This window comes from Felis catus, chromosome B1, assembly GCF_018350175.1.
Source record: "Felis catus isolate Fca126 chromosome B1, F.catus_Fca126_mat1.0, whole genome shotgun sequence".
NCBI lineage: Eukaryota > Metazoa > Chordata > Mammalia > Carnivora > Felidae > Felis > Felis catus.
The window spans coordinates 6,994,746-7,011,181 of NC_058371.1; the positions used below are offsets into that span (position 1 = coordinate 6,994,746).

Below are 16,436 nucleotides of genomic sequence, written 5' to 3' on the forward strand. Positions count from 1 at the left end.
TGAATCATTTAAGCACACATGTTTACTAACAGACCCAAATAGTCCTAGTTTCTCATCAGTAAGTTAAAAGCACAAACCTACTTTCAGTAATTAATGTTTTAGCTTTCCATTCTGTTTGGAAAAGACCCACATGTCCAATGAATTTAATCCTAATTTATCAACCAAACAAAACTTTAAAGTTTCAGGTTACCAAAGACTTTGAAAGCTATCTTAACAATTACCCATGAAAAGTTTGAGACAGACAAAATTAACCATTATTTTAATCTTTACTTATTTATTTTTGAGACAGAGAGAGATAGAGCATGAGTGGGGGAGGGGCAGAGAGAGAGGGAGACACAGAATCTGAAGCAGGCTCCAGGCTCTGAGCTGTCAGCACAGAGCCTGACACGGGGCTCAAACCCACGAACCGTGAGATCATGACCTGAGCCGAAGTCGGACGCTTAACTGACTGAGCGAGCCAGACACTCCAACCATTACTTTAAGTCACCTTTTTGCTAAAAAATTGGAACAGAGATAACATGAGCTTATTTGACCTTCAGGAAACCTAGGTAGAATAACAGTTTCATATTTAACGCTCATAACTCTAAAGACAGGTTTATCTTAATTAAACCATCAAACTTAAATTAGTTCAAATACAGAATATGTTTCCCTTGGGTCCACTTAAGACAAATTTTCCCCCATTGTCAATTTTTTTACCTGGAACATTGGTGGGGAAATAGGAAGTAGGCAGTCCAAGGGGGTGCTCTTTGCTCCCTTACCGTGAGAGTGGGAGGATGAACTGATGGTGCCTGATGGTACCTCAGCCCATTTGCCCTGTTTCCTGCGGAAGAGATCTAACTGCTAGATCCTGCTAAGGCCATGCAGTGTTACAGAAGATCCGTCCTTTCCTAAATTTTGCAGTCAAATTTTTTCCAGTGGGTTAAAAGGCATCCCAAGGGAGAGTCCTTGGGGATCAAAGAGAAGCTCCCATGCTCCTCCCATGTTTCCATTACCTCAAAGATCCCCCCCTGAATCCTGAGTGGTGTCCCACACGCAGGATATGACAGAGGTTCCTGACATGTCAAAGCGACCCAAGGCATACCTCAAACAAAATCGCTAATATCACCAACCAGCCAACTAAGGGTCTGTGACAGAGGGATGCTAATGTGTCCCCACTTCCCCATTGCACCTTGGCTACAAATGGAGGCCAGCATATGGACCAAATTTGCCTTGCTGAGAAGGCCAAGAAACTACTGTTTTTAACCCATGAAAAATACTGGAAAAGTTTTACAAGGGGCAATTACCCAACTATGTAATTTAAGTAGCTAGTAGAGGACATTGACCGAACAATAAAGATAGAAATCTATCGTGATTTAAGTGACAGTCCAGCACATATAGATAGCCTTTACAGCCAACGTCCTAGGAAACTGTCCTCACTTGGGTTTTAATTCCTGTCTTCCACACACACAGCAGGAAGATGCCCATGAGTTTCTGATGTTCGCTCTGGATGCTATGCAGCAAGTGTGTTTGCATGAGGACAAGCCTTCAGAGCCTCAGGCTCAGGACGCCACCCTCATCCGGCAAATCTTTGGGGGGTACTGGAGGTCTCAAATCCAGTGTCTCCACTGCCAGGATGTCTCCAGCACTTTGGACCCTTACCTGGACATTAGCCTGGATATCGGGGCAGCTCAGAGTGTGAGCCAAGCTTTGCAACACTTGGTGAAGCCCGAACAGTTGGATGGTGAAAATGCCTATCGTTGTAGTACTTGTCTCGACAAGGTACCTGCTTCCAAGACGTTGACTTTGCACACTTGCTCCAAGGTCCTGATGCTGGTATTGAAACGATTCTGCCATTTCACGGGCAGCAAACTGGCTAAGGAAGTGTAATATTCTGAGCGCCTTGACATGCAACGCTACGTGTCTGGGCAGAACGGGGGGTCGCTGACTTACGTGCTCTATGCCGTGCTGGTGCACGCGGGCTGGAATTGTCACAGCGGACATTACTTCTGTTACATCAAAGCTGGGAACGGCCAGTGGTACAAAATGGATGATGCGAAGGTGACCGCCAGTGATGCGACGTCTGCCCTAAGCCAACACGCCTATGTCCTCTTTTACATCCAGAAGAGTGAATTGGAAAGAGACCGTGCGAGTGAGCCAGGTGCTGGGGAATCCACGTCCCTCCAGGCTGACCACGCAGGCACGGCTGCGGCCCAAGGGGGGCCTGAAACCGACCCCAACATCGAGGTGCCACAATTGGAGGATCACGTGGAAGAGACACCACTGCCAACAATCATGTTAGACCAGTGGAGATTCCTCCAAGAAAGCCACCGTCCCAAGTCTGAATTCAACCTCAGGAAACTAGAATTTGCTCTTCCCCCCGACGCAGTCCTCATTCACCAGTCCAAATACAGAGATGAGATGGGAAAGGATCACCGTGAACCAAACATCTACCGGCTCAACAGTTCAGCCAGGGACATCCCACCTCAGAGGGCAACGGCCATTAACCAAGTCCCTTGTCTCACCGGCAGAGCCAGAGCTACCAAGAGGAAGAACAAGAAGGGACAGAGGTCTCAGGAAGCAGTGCAGGGATCCCACTACAGGCTTTGAGATACATGCCTGCCCACATGCACACTCACCCGCCCTCACTCACTACTCACTCACTCACAGTCCCTTGTAGGCCACATTTTGTGTGTTGTGGGTGGGTGTGATCGGGGCATGTGGAGGGACCGTGAATCTGGCTGTATTCATGGGGTATGGCGTTCCAGTTGATCTGGAGAATCCTGAGCTTTAAGGCTGGCTGGCTGTAATGATGTTATTGGAGAGGTGTGGATTATGCTGGGTATTTGGAAGGTTTCTCCCCTCCATCAGCACCGAGGATCATTGGGCACTCTCAGAGCCTGAAAGGATCAGAGGAAGTGGCCAATGAGGCATGAAGGTGGAAACAAGGCAGAGCACTGGGAGTCCCTGTGAAAATGCCTGGGACTCACGGTCCCATCATCCCATTGCCTACTCTCTGTGTATCGGTAAAGTACATGTGCCCAAACATGTGCGTGTGGGGACTCTTGGTGATATCCAAACAGGCACCGGCAGGGGAAGGAGTTTGAAACAATCTCAGTGCTTCCACACGGAGCAGTGGCAAATGACCAGGAAACTGGAAGAGCTCTAGCTCTACGTGGGAGCAGACAGCCTTGTCAGGAATGTCTTGTGTCGGAAGGAGAGGAGCAGAAGGGAACACTAATTCATAACTGTGCAAAGTGTTTCCTTGTATACATAATCTATTTTGTAAAGTCTCCACATGTTCGTGTGAACATTGGCTAACTGCCTGGAAATGGCCAGGAGCAAACAAATGCTTATGTCTCTGGAGACAGGTGGGTGGAGCCTTCCTGGCCCCTGTTCATTAGATTAGGTTCCCTTAACAATCCCCCTCCCATGAGGCTGCAGAGCAAATGGGGGAAAGGAACCTTCTTCCACCTCTTCTTGCTGAGCCACCAAGCAGCTCTACCTTGTTCCGCAGAGTTGACCACCATCCCCCCATCGGACAATCTCCTCCACAAGGGAGGAGGCTCAGGGATTTCTGCTCAGTTGCATTGCAATCTTGGTCCTCGGTTGTACACCTCAGAAAAACAGTCTCAAGTGGACACCGAGGCGACAATGTGGTATTTCAGGTCAGGGTATGGATGGATGCTCTCAGTCACACCTGTATTTCTTAGGAGCGAGACTCACTAAATACATTGTTGAATGGGAGTTAGTGCATGATCCTTCAATTCCCCCTAGGGGAGGGGGGCCCTATAGGAGATCTCTGGTCGTTTGCCAATGGCACTGACAGGGTAAAGCCTGTTGTTGCTGTTGTTGTTGTTGTTGTTGTTGTTTCCAGTCTGCATTAAACATACACACCACACGTAGTGGGAACTAATGTCAGTATTTGAATTTTGTACAGGAAATCATATTGAATTCTGGATGTTCAAATATCATAGCCGATAGAGGAAAAATACTTTTTCTTAATCTACTTTTAAAATTTATTGGTCTGTTGTTTTCATGTTTTATTTAAGCATGAAATAAAATGTTTAAATAAACAGAGAGAGACACACACACAGAAACAGAAACCGAGTGTGAGCATGGGAGGGGCAGAGAGAGGGAGACACAGAATCCAAAGCAGCTCTAGGCTCTGAGCTGTCAGCACAGAGCCCAACGTGGAGCTCAACGCCACGAACCATGAGATCCCGACCTGAGCTGAGGTTCGACACTCAACCGACTGAGGCACCCAGTCCCCCCTCCATTTTCCAAATTTAAATCAAATTCAGTTAACATTGAGTGTAGTCTTGGTTTCAGGGGTGGAATTTAGGGCTTCGTCCCTTACATGAAACACCCACTGCCAACCCCCACAGGGGCCCTCCATAACACCTGTTGCAAATGGAGCCCACCCACTCCTCCCCTCTAGCAACCCTCACTTTCTTCTCTACACTTAAGGGTTCTCCTGGGGCACGTGGGTGTCTCAGCCAGTTAGGACTCTGATTCAGTCAGCTCATGATCTCAGGGTTTGAGAGTTCAATCCCCGTGTCCGGTGCTGTGATGACAGCTCAGAGCCTGGAGCCTGCTCTGGATTCTGTGTCTCCCCTTCTCTCTGCCAATCCCCTGGTCATGCTCTGTATCTCTCTCTCTCTCTCTCTCTCTCTCTCTCTCTCTCTCTCTCTCTCTCTCTTTCTCTCTCTTTCAAATACACAAAAAACAATTTTTTTTGAAGAGTCTCCTATGGCTTGCCTCCCTCTGTGATTTTATCTTATTTTATTTATTCTTCCCTTGCCCTATGTGCTTCTGTTTTGTTTTTTATTCCACATACAAGTGATTACATGGCACTTTCTCACTGAAAGAGCTCAACAGGGCTAACTGGATGTTAGATCTCAAAAGACATTAACAGGTGAAATATATTTTTCCTGTGGATTTGATTCTAAATTGGGCAGAATCATGGGTAGAATGCAAAAAGTGTATGTGCATCTGAGCCACGAAGGGAAGCCACAGAAAATAACCATGCTAGGTCATCCTGTAGAAATTTTGGGATCCAACTTTCTCTTCCTGGATTAAAATCTGTATATCACACACGCAACCACACACACACACACACACACACACACACACACACACACACAATATTTGATCTGGATCTCATGATGGCCTCCATAAGCATCCAGTCAGCTCCCCAGATGACTATGGCCAGCTCTTCCTGGGTGGTCGTGTGTCACGTGTTCCACCCACACCTGAGGAAGTCCACACCCCTGGCTTTGTAATCCTTGGGAGAGGTCACAAGAGGGAGTCTTGCACAATGCTCTCTTTCCAGCAGGGGGCGCCGCTGGCCAGCACGGGCATTGCATAGTCTTCCAGGAGGACCTGGCATTGGGCACTTGCTCAGGCTGGCAGATTGGAGTCTCCATGCCTTGCACTGCAGCCTGAGCATTTCGTGGGGCATAAAGGCGACCATGAACATTTACAGAAGGTCTGGTGGGTCTAGGATTCCCTCATTGTGACTCTTAATTTTGGCCATACTGGACCCTGGACTCTGAGCTAAAATAGAGAACCCTGCACTGCTCAGGCCACTGGTGATGATATGTTTTCCAGACATTCCTGGAACTTTTATTTCAAAATATAAATCCAGTTAAGTCAAGATGTTAAATTTTTTAAAATGTTGACAATTAGCAAAGAAGATTGCATATGGGAAAACCAGTAGGTGGCCTCACGTGGGGTGATGTTGGAGCAATTCTGGCAATAGGAACAGTGTTATTTGGTCTTGACAAATCCTGCCACCTAAACTGGATTTCTCAAGGAAATTTTAATTCACAGATTTCACCCTACAATTCATAAGGGTATTAATGAGGCTCCAAAGAAGGCAGTATGACCGTGTTTTCACCTGTTCATGTGAGAGCGCAGGTGTCCTTAAAAGTATGCCTGAAAATGGCGAACACTTCAACTTTCATTAGTTTAAATTGAAATCATGTATTTCCTACACAGTAGATCCTGGACATGGCTTTAATCCATAGGTGAAACAAAATATTCTGAAGGAGAAAGCAAAAATGGGTAAAAGAATAAGCTATATTCTATGTTCACAATGAAGATAATCTGTCAAAGAGTCCAGGCTACAAAGATGATGAGAAACATGAACCTAAAATATATGTAGAATATACTTAGAAAACTAAACATTTATGGATGTCACCCACCTGCATCTCAAAGGCATTTGAATTTATACATCATGCACAGAGTATGGCAAATAACAGATACAATTTCAATAACAGAAATAGACTCCATAGATAGATAATAGAGACCCGATGAAGACAGGAGAGATACATGATAGACACACAGATAGATGACACATAGACATGACAGGGAAACAGGTGGTAGAATGGTTCTTTTGAGACAACTCCCCATCCTGACTACCCACGTGGAAGATTCTGGGCCATTCTGAGATTTGGAGACCAAGACAAGCTGGGGTGTCATTCAAGTATGAAGGCCAGCTGACTCAAGCCTGGGGAAGAACCCACATGTCAGTACCAAAGCATTCAGACAGGAGCAAAAGTCTAGTCCTCAGAGATGAGTCAGCTTCGTGCCCCAGGAAGGCCTGGAATAGACTGGCTGAGGCCACTACATGGAGGAGAGCAATCTGTGACCTCATTCTAATAATGCCAGAGATAATACTGTCTAAAACTCCATTGAAAACCCAACAATTTTATAGGAAAAGGTGAAAACTCAATGGAATATATAATCATTGAAAAAACAGGTCCAAGTTTGGTGCATGTCAATGGATATTTTAAGAAAAGTGAAAGGTGTGCTTCTCCTCTGGGCCCGATAACCACCCCCCCCCCCCCTCAAGAATCTGGTCTGTCCTGAGAGTGGCTGGTGCCAGGCTGGTACGGTGAAGGGATGGGCTGGTTGTAAGGTGAGACCAACTGGGAGTTGAGAGGATGAGAATTGGGAAGGGTGTGGTGATGGGTGGGGGAGGGGTAAGAATGCTGCCAGTAAGGGTGGGGCAGTGGTCCCATGCCATTGAGTGAGGCCAGGCTGAGGCCGGGGGAAGCTGTGGGCAGGGCTGGATGGCACCAGGCTGGGAGGGGGCCATGCCTTGAGGGCAGTGGACAGAGGCCACAGGAGCAGCCTCCTGGAGAAGATAGGAAAGGCCAAATGAAAAGTGCACACGATGTCCAATACATGCCAATCTTCAAGGAGGGAAACCATCCAGACTGCATTGCACTTGGAGGCCCTCCCCCTAGTCCAATGAGAATTCTTGATGCCTCTCAATGCATCTGTTTGTGATGGATGATATCAGATAACCTATTAATATCATCTAACACAGTTTCCGTGCATGTCATAAAGTCAAAAATCTTTGGCATAGTAGTTGACCCTCCATGATGCCTTACCGAAGATATTAGGCATTTCATATGTAGAACCCCCAGAGAAGACTTACAACATTGATAATATTATCCACAGTTAAATGCGTTGCAAAAGGGGTGTGAGGTTAACAATGTAAAAGAGCAGCCATATGACCTGAATAAAATGAATATTAGAAAAAGAGCCCAATTATTATGGTTTTGTCAGAAGGAATGAGACAGTAATGGGGCAGTGGGCAGGGCCTGAGTCAGGGGCCGGGGAAAGGGAACAACAGCCTCTGACTCAAGTCACACAGAGTCTGCATGGATGGAGTTTTGGGTGGGGCTCACCCTGTGACTCCTGTACTTCCCTCCTGGTTTAAGTGACATTGGATGGCCAACAGCTAGTTGCTCTGCCTTCTGGCTGCACAGATCTGCAGAGAGAGAGAGGGGAGCATTCCCCAAAGAATGCTCTTTAGGGCGAAGGAGCAGGCGTGCGCTCTTCCTAAGGGGGGATTCCTCTCTGCAGACCTATGGGATTTCCCTGGGTCCTCCTCAGAGTTTGCCCTGAGGGAGAGAAGAAAGATAGCCTGTTCCTAAGGTGATATTTTGACCAGCGCCTGCCCAGCCTGTCAAATATTGCTGTGTCACAAAATCCTATGGAGGGCAGTAAATCACAAGCCAGGCCTCCAAAAGGCAGCCAATATGTGCATCTCTTGTCATAGGGTTCCGGCATATGCATACATGAAGCCTCACCAACGGATCCCATTATGGGCCAAAGACAGACTGAGCCTGCCCAGTGCATATTGGAGGTACGCAGGATCACATGGAAGTATTTTTATAGTTTATTTATTTTATCTTCAGGGAGACCGGGGGGGGGGGGGGGGGGTGGGGAGAGTGGGGGAGGGGCAGAGCGGGAAGGAGAGAGAGAGAATCCCAAGCAGGTTCTGCCCTGACAGTGCAGAGCCAGACACCGGGCTTGAATTCATGAGCTCTGAGATCATGACCTGAAATTAGGAGTCAGATGCTTAACGGGCTGAGCTACCCAGGTGCCCAATCACACAAAAATGATTCTAATAAGCATGTATTTATACACTACAGCTGGGTTTGCCTGAGGTTCTGAAAGTCGAAGCAGACCTAGGTCCTATAAAGCTCCTCTTTCCTGACAGTTAATTAAGCTTTGACAAAGTAAATAATTAAAAATAATCTTCAAAGCTGAGAAAAAAACTAATGCACCTTATGTCTTATTTGGAAAATTTTTATTAAATGTGAAAAAAGGAAACATAGCTTCATGATAACATTTAATAACGAAAATGAAGAAAGCGGGTAATATATTCCCCAGTACAACTGGCACAAAACTACCATCACAGAGTCTACCAAATTAATCTCTGCTTCAAATTTGCAAAGGAAACAGTTGGATCCTTTATTCAGAATCCCCAAATTGCACATTTGCAAACCAAATGCATTTAATGTCATAGGTTATATTTACATTGAGGCTTACAACTTATTATTATAATTTCACTAAATTTCTTAAATATGTATTTACATAAAATAAACTTTACATCCACGTTGATAAGTATCATGTGAAAAATAACATATATTACCTAAAGAAAAAGTGTGTTCTGCGTCGGGAGAAGGGATGTATGTATATACACGACACAAGCGTGACATCCAAGTATGACCAGGGCTCCAATTTTGTACATCGAGCCCAACAGGGGAATTGCTGATGCACCATATGCCATACCTGAAACCTATTTTCAATTAAATAGTCATCTCCTCAGGGTCACTGAGTTGGAGGTCAAGATTCCAAGGCCATGAGGTGTCTCACTGCCAATTGCACTCATCTGAGGATGATGAAAGCTGCAGGTGATCAAAGAGGACACTCAATCGGATGCACACACAGCCTCCTTCAGACTGGTGTGTGATGGGAGGGACCTGACCAGTGGGGGCTGGCGTCTCGGGAGGTGCCAGACAGGGAGCTGCTATGAACCTGGAGTTCCAGCTGCCTTTATCCAGGCGGCTGAAGACCATTCCCATGGGCTGGCTGGGTGCCTGTGGACAGGGTGGACACAGGGCCATGGTGCATGCCTGGAGAGTGTCCAATTGAGGTTGGGGGTGGGGAGGCTGGAGGCTCATGCTTTGCACTAAGGCGGGTGACTTCCTGAGCACGTGGGCTGCCCCCTTGAGACCACATGCCCTTCTCCTTTCTGGACGACACAGACTCTGGCAAAGCCCCACACGGGGGCATCCTGTGCTCTTGTGGGGTTGATGAAAGGGGGTCCATCGTGGTTTCTTTCGAGGGTTCTGGCACGTGTTGTCGGGGAGCGGGGCCCATCTCTTGCCTGGTGTCTGGATGTGGGGCTGAGGACTCGGAGCCAAACGGGTTAGAGGAGGATCAGAGCTCACCTCAGGATGCTTGGCTGGTGCCTGGGCATGGCCAGTGCCCTGCGCCCTAGAGACAGTCTGGAGACCTTCAAGGGAGGCACATCGGGGCCGGTGTTGTCTCAGCTGGACACTGAGGCCTGGATCCCAGGCAGAGCGTTGGTGTGCTGGGGCAGGCGGGGCAGGAGGGGCAGGGGTCCCCACTTGCTGGGCATCCTGTCGGCCAGCAGGCGGGAAGGTGCTTGCCACAGGTCTCCCGAGAGGAGCAGCCGACGGGGACAGCTGTGTCGTGTCAGGTGTCCTGCTAGTAGGCTCAGCCGGGACGTGCGGCTCCAGCACAGACACCCTCTTGGTGGTGTACACAGGCATCGGCCTGTGCGGATGCTGTGGGAACACACAACACACAGACAACGGCCATGAGTCCTTCCTCCCCACCAAGGACACATGCACGGCAAGCACAGCAAAGAAACAGACAGAAACGCCAAGACCTCAGTCCATTGCGAACAACTGGGAGAGACAGAGGATGAGGACCTCCAGCTCAATGCTGATCAGGAAGAAACACTGGGCAGTAGCCCCTTGATGCTTTGATTCCACTGGAGCGACGGACCAGAAAGGTTCTGCATCGTGCCTTTCTCCCGAAGTGGACAAGCACGTCCATTCATGCTTCCAGGGAAAGTACAGGCATCCTGCAGGTGGTTTGCGGTGGGGGCTGCTGAGTTCCATGGCTAATTTGGGAGTATGTGTCACAAAGAAAGATGCGTGGTCTTCCAGAGAGGCGTCTAGGTGTTGCAAGAGTTTCCTGATATAGTATTCTCACCGCCCTCCCCCACTAGCCACACTGTTAGCACACATACGAGGGATCCTGCAAAAGCATGGACACCCGGGGGAACTGGGTGAAAAGGACTCCCAGAGAAATCACCTTGGTCAAAGTTGAAACCCCTCTGCTCCCAGGAGGGCAATGAAGCCCACCCCTGTCCCAGGGAAAGAAGAAGAGCAGGAACAGGGGACACTCACCCTCTCATAGTCACAGGGTTCTGTGGATTCCCTCCAGGTTCGCTGCTGCCTTCCTGGGCGTCTCCTGGAGAATCTCTGGAACAGCGCCTTCCTCCGCTGACCTTCTCGTCTACACGACAAACCTTGGGAAGTAGAAGGAGCTGCATTGCCTGTGTTCCACATTCTCCTTGGTTCCAGATTCTCCCTCAGCTTCCTGGAGTCCCAGGCCTGGGGGGCCCGCGGCCCATCCCAGTGTCTCATGGTGCACCAGCTGCCTGATGCTTTGTGCCCAAAGGCTCTGCAGTTCTTACACTTTACCTGTGTGAAGGAAGGTGGAGAGACTCAGTGAATGAGCAGGAACCAAAATCCAAGTGTAAAGAACATGAGAAGTGTGGGGGATAAGCTTAGGAATCCCCTGGGCTTACACCAATGGGTTAACAAGGCATAAAGAAATTCAAAGCCATAGAATGCTCACCCAAACACCCGATTTTGGGTAAACCAGATTGGCACCCCTAGAATAGGGAGGTGCAAAGGCACCCAAAATAGAAAGTGGGTGCAGAGTCCCCAGAATAGAGAGGGAGGGACAAAGGCCCAAATTAGGAACGGGTGCAAAGGCTCCCAATACAAAATTATATGAGGTAAGCAAGATCAGGCATGCAGGGAAAAAAGGCCCCCCAATTAGTTCTATAGCAGAAAAGCTGCTTTCACAGGAGGAAAAGGCCAAGTTAGGTAAACTAGTGAATTGGACTATGGATGCTGCGCTGTAGGCCAAGCAGCCTGGAGAGGTGATGGTTAAAAAAAAAAAAAAAAAAAAAAAGTGCCTTGTTAACCCAGAGGCTATTCTCCCTGTCTGTCTCATCCCCCTAAGCTGGCAAAGATAAACAGGCACAGTGCCTCCTGTCTGCCCTTAACAATTGTCTGCCTATCTGCCCGGGGCCAGGATTTTGTTTAATACTGACCCAAACCCCAAACACTGTATATCTTCAAAACCCCCATTTTCCCACACATCCCCTAGTTAATGTTCACAGTATCTTGGTCTCTTTGTGCATGCCCATCACGTTTGTAAGCCTTCTGATCTTAATAAATAAGGGGCAAGAACCCTGATTTGGGGCTCTTATCTTTGCCCGGAGATTAGCCATCTCTTTCTTTAATCCTGTGTCCCCTTTTTCCTGGAAAAAAGAGAACTTTAGACTTAGGCTCTATGACAGAAAAGGACATATTCTGGGAGTGGGAGATGGGTTCTGGACAGGGTACATCATATATGACTCGTGAGCTCCAGGATATTTAATGTCTGAACCTCTGTGGGGGGAGGGACCACAGCAGGGATTGGAGATTTCAGACTGAATAGAAATGAGCCACATGGAAAGATTTGGACAAACACCAGCCTAGACATGACCTAGTACAAGTAAGTTTGATCCGCAGATCTGAAGGTCCTAATGAGCCTGCTGGGGAGATTCCAAGGCAGACCATCCTTGGCTAGGAAAGGATAACTGACAGAAGGACACAGAGCTTGTCATGTGCAATCCCCATCTCCAGAATAGTGGCTCTCCCCTCCCCCCCCTGCCCCTGCTGCTTCACCACACCTCCAAGGATCCACTTACCCTAGGATCTTCCTCCACTGGCCTGGGAGTCCTGCACACCATGGATACCCTGTGTTGCCTCTTCATTTTGGGGCATTCAAGGGTCTGTAAAATTCCTGCTTGGTATGACCTCCTACCATCTGCCCCACTCCTTGGAGGGTCAGGTCAGCCCTCCGCAGATAGGGATTTTTGGATTTCCTGAGTCAAAAGAGAAAGGAGAGTCATATTCACATAGATACTTGACTCTTTCATGTACCCCTTCTCCCAACAAGCATGAGGGGGCGTCATGACCTCCAGGTCAAATACAGTCTTCACCCTGCATGACCTCTCCTTCCTGCATGTTCTGCACAGTCTCCTGAGGACCCATCCCCAGCAGGAAAGCCTTAGGAAAGGCAGGGGAGGTGGTCTTGAATGACTCATTGGAGAGACTTTCATGAAGTCTCTCAACTGTACTCTGGTATGAAAACCACAGGAAATACTGCCCTGACTTACACGAGAAATACTGCCCCAACATACACAAGTATGCTTGACTCTCAAAAAACGGAACTGCCCATTTGACATAAAAGGAAGCCATTTTCAAATACAAAATCAATTCCAAAAACCTAGTATCCCTTCTGCTAGATTGGAATCTTCCAAAGTGAATATCTGAACTCTTTTATTTATGGTTTCTTTCCAGGTCCCCACTCTGAATTTCCTTATAAACCATGGGAAATGAATATCAAAACTCCGGTGAACTCGGAGAGAAATTTTTAGGCTTTCAGACCCGAAAGTGTCACCCGAAAGCCTGGTGAAATGGAGCAGGATGCTGTCACTGCTCCCGCATGCCCCCACACCAATCAGACTCTGGGGTTCAGTTCCTTTGGAACCTGAACCTCATGTCCTCAGGAACATTGAGAGCCATCCCTTTCCTCAGTCTCTGCCCTCAGAATACTCTTCAACACTAAAGAGTCCTTCACTTGGTGAGTAGAGGCACATCACAACCTCCATTTCCTCCCTGTCCTATTTCTCTGACAGGTTGTGTGAGGCCCAAATCATCCCAACCCACCTGAAATGCAAATATGCTCCTCCTGTGTGTCAGGAGACATCCAATGGCGGGTGGCAGGTGGACTCCAGTGGAGGAGACTCAGCATCCGGCGTGCCCGAGGACCGGTCAGTGAGTGACACTTCCTTCCTTCCCAGACTGTTATACTTGGCCAAGGTCAAGTGACCTCGTAGGCACTTTAATCCCATCTATCCTATCACCTTGTTGCTCCTCAATTCTAGACCCTATGAAGTCACCACTAGGTATTAGACACTAGGTACTAGATACTAGATATTACACACTAGGAACTAATAGGAACTCATAGGAACAAATGTGCTTTAAAAAAAAAAAACACAGAGTAAGGAATTCATTGATGGGAACTTGAATGTCAGGCATTTTCTCACAAACTTCAGGTGCTTAGCCTTTTTTCTACTCTTCAGGCCTGACTGGCCACTCCCTACATCCCTTTCAGCTCTGATTGGCCCCCAATTCTCCTCTGTGTCATGGAGGGGAGAAATCCTCCAAATACCCAGCATAATCCTCCAAATCTCTCCAATAATATCATTATAGAAAGCCAGCCTTAAAGCTCAAGAATCTCCAGGCCAAGTTGAATGCCATATCCTGTGAATACAGCAAGATGAATGGTCCCTCCACATGTCCAGATCACACCCACCCACAACACACAAAATATGGCCCACAAGGGACTGTGAGTGAGTGAGTGAGTGAGTAGTGAGTGAGGGCGGGTGAGTGTGCACGTGGGCAGGCATGTATCTCAAAGCCTGTAGTGGGATCCCTGCACTGCTTCCTGAGACCTCTGTCCCTTCTTGTTCTTCCTCTTGGTAGCTCTGGCTCTGCCGGTGAGACAAGGGACTTGGGTAATGGCCGTTGCCCTCTGAGGTGGGATGTCCCTGGCTGAACTGTTGAGCCGGTAGATGTTTGGTTCACGGTGATCCTTTCCCATCTCATCTCTGTATTTGGACTGGTGAATGAGGACTGCGTCGGGGGGAAGAGCAAATTCTAGTTTCCTGAGGTTGAATTCAGACTTGGGACGGTGGCTTTCTTGGAGGAATCTCCACTGGTCTAACGTGATTGTTGGCAGTGGTGTCTCTTCCGCGTGATCCTCCAATTGTGGCACCTCGATGTTGGGGTCGGTTTCAGGCCCCCCTTGGGCCGCAGCCGTGCCTGCGTGGTCAGCCTGGAGGGATGTGGATTCCCCAGCACCTGGCTCACTCGCACGGTCTCTTTCCAATTCACTCTTCTGGATGTAAAAGAGGACATAGGCGTGTTGGCTCAGGGCAGACGTCGCATCACTGGCGGTCACCTTCGCATCATCCATTTTGTACCACTGGCCGTTCCCAGCTTTGATGTAACAGAAGTAATGTCCGCTGTGACAATTCCAGCCCGCGTGCACCAGCACGGCATAGAGCACGTAAGTCAGCGACCCCCCGTTCTGCCCAGACACGTAGCGTTGCATGTCAAGGCGCTCAGGATATTGCACTTCCTTAGCCAGTTTGCTGCCCGTGAAATGGCAGAATCGTTTCAATACCAGCATCAGGACCTTGGAGCAAGTGTGCAAAGTCAACGTCTTGGAAGCAGGTACCTTGTCGAGACAAGTACTACAACGATAGGCATTTTCACCATCCAACTGTTCGGGCTTCACCAAGTGTTGCAAAGCTTGGCTCACACTCTGAGCTGCCCCGATATCCAGGCTAATGTCCAGGTAAGGGTCCAAAGTGCTGGAGACACCCTGGCAGTGGAGACACTGGATTTGAGACCTCCAGTACCCCCCAAAGATTTGCCGGATGAGGGTGGCGTCCTGAGCCTGAGACTCTGAAGGCTTGTCCTCACGCAAACACGCTTGCTGCATAGCATCCAGAGTGAACATCAGAAACTCATGGGCATCCTCCTGCCTGTGTGTGTGGAAGGCAGCGAGCAGTTTTGGCGGAGGCCGGATCACGTCTCCCGGACGGCAGAGGGCCCGGGTCACGTGAGCCTGCAGAGCACACAGCACGCAGAATGGCTGCCTCCCACAGCTTCGGGAGTGCTCCTGGGACAGCATGTAGCGGGCGAGGGGTGGTGTGTACGTCAGACACTGCAGGGCCGCGTTCGCATAGCACGTGTTGCCCAGGTTCTGCAGGCCAGCCCCAACCACAGAAGGTCCCCTCCAACTCACAGGTTTCTTTGCGGGGGTCAGACCTGTCGACGTGGGAGCCCAACCGTTAGGCAGGTCGCAGGGTGTGTGCGATGACGGTGACGGCTTCTCAGGTAGAGTGGGTCCTCCGTGGCCTTCAGCTCCACCCGTATTTGACCCGCAAGATTTGAGGTTTGGAAAGACATGGAGCTGAGACTCCTCTAGGCAGTGGGAAGAGGGCGTCTCCATGTCTCCTGAAACGTGGAGCCTCACGTTGCAGAGCGATGCTTCTCTCAGGAGGCCAGTCTCAGAATGATGGCTGTGGCCCTCTCCTCAGCCCTCGTAAAGCTCGCCCCACCCACCTGACTAGGACCACGTCATCCAATCAGCTACCAGCTGGAGTTGGATGAAGGGTCTTAGGGTGTGGTCACTCTTCTGCAGACAGACGACTCAGCCCAGCCTTCCTCCTGCCCCTCCCTCCTCAAGAGGCACACACACGTTTCACCACTTTCTCCACCTCCCTCATTTCCATTGCTCCCTCTCTGGACAGACAGACTTGAGCATTTCCATGAGGTTTCCATGGAAGAGGTAGTCTCCATGTCTCCAGAAATAGCTTTTACAAGATCTCCCATGTGGAGCCTCACATTGCACAGCGATGGTTCTATCAAGAGGCCAGTCTCAGGGGCGCCTGGGTGGCTCAGTCAGTTGAGCTTCCGGCTCCAGCTCAGGTCATGATCTCACCATCTGTGAGTTCGAGCCCCTCGTCAAGCTCTGTGCTGACAGCTTGGAGCTTGGAGTCTGCTTTGGATTCTTTGTCTCCCTCTCTCTTTCTTTGACCCTCCCCTGTTCATGCTCTGTGTCTCTCTGTCTCAAAAATAAACATTAAAAATTTTTTTAAAAAAAGAGTCCAGTCTCTGAATGATAGCTGTGGCCCTCTCTTCAGCCCTTTATAGCTTGCCCCACCCAGCCAACTAGGAACAGGTCATCCAATTAGCTACAAA

General features: G+C 48.9%; 3 protein-coding genes across 3 annotated transcripts; 1 reads left to right on the forward strand and 2 right to left on the reverse strand.

Moving 5' to 3' along the window:
- Window positions 1–539: 539 nt before the first annotated feature.
- Window positions 540–2,586, forward strand: LOC109499336 (ubiquitin carboxyl-terminal hydrolase 17-like protein 13). Its single transcript, XM_045055428.1, has one exon. The coding sequence runs from the start codon at window positions 1,885–1,887 to the stop codon at window positions 2,584–2,586; it is 702 nt and encodes a 233-aa protein (XP_044911363.1). The 5' UTR covers window positions 540–1,884.
- Window positions 2,587–9,152: 6,566 nt separating this feature from the next.
- Window positions 9,153–12,346, reverse strand: LOC123384826 (putative protein FAM90A13P). The gene is made up of 3 exons (XM_045055430.1): window positions 12,305–12,346; window positions 10,725–11,021; window positions 9,153–10,094 (listed from the first exon to the last, which is right to left on the reverse strand). Exons 1-3 carry the CDS (start codon window positions 12,344–12,346, stop codon window positions 9,153–9,155), a joined length of 1,281 nt encoding a protein of 426 aa, XP_044911365.1.
- A 163-nt stretch (window positions 12,347–12,509) lies between these two features.
- Window positions 12,510–15,694, reverse strand: LOC111560019 (ubiquitin carboxyl-terminal hydrolase 17-like protein 6). Its single transcript, XM_023252217.2, has one exon. It carries the CDS (start codon window positions 15,682–15,684, stop codon window positions 14,077–14,079), a length of 1,608 nt encoding a protein of 535 aa, XP_023107985.2. The 5' UTR covers window positions 15,685–15,694; the 3' UTR covers window positions 12,510–14,076.
- Between the last annotated feature and the right edge of the window lie 742 nt (window positions 15,695–16,436).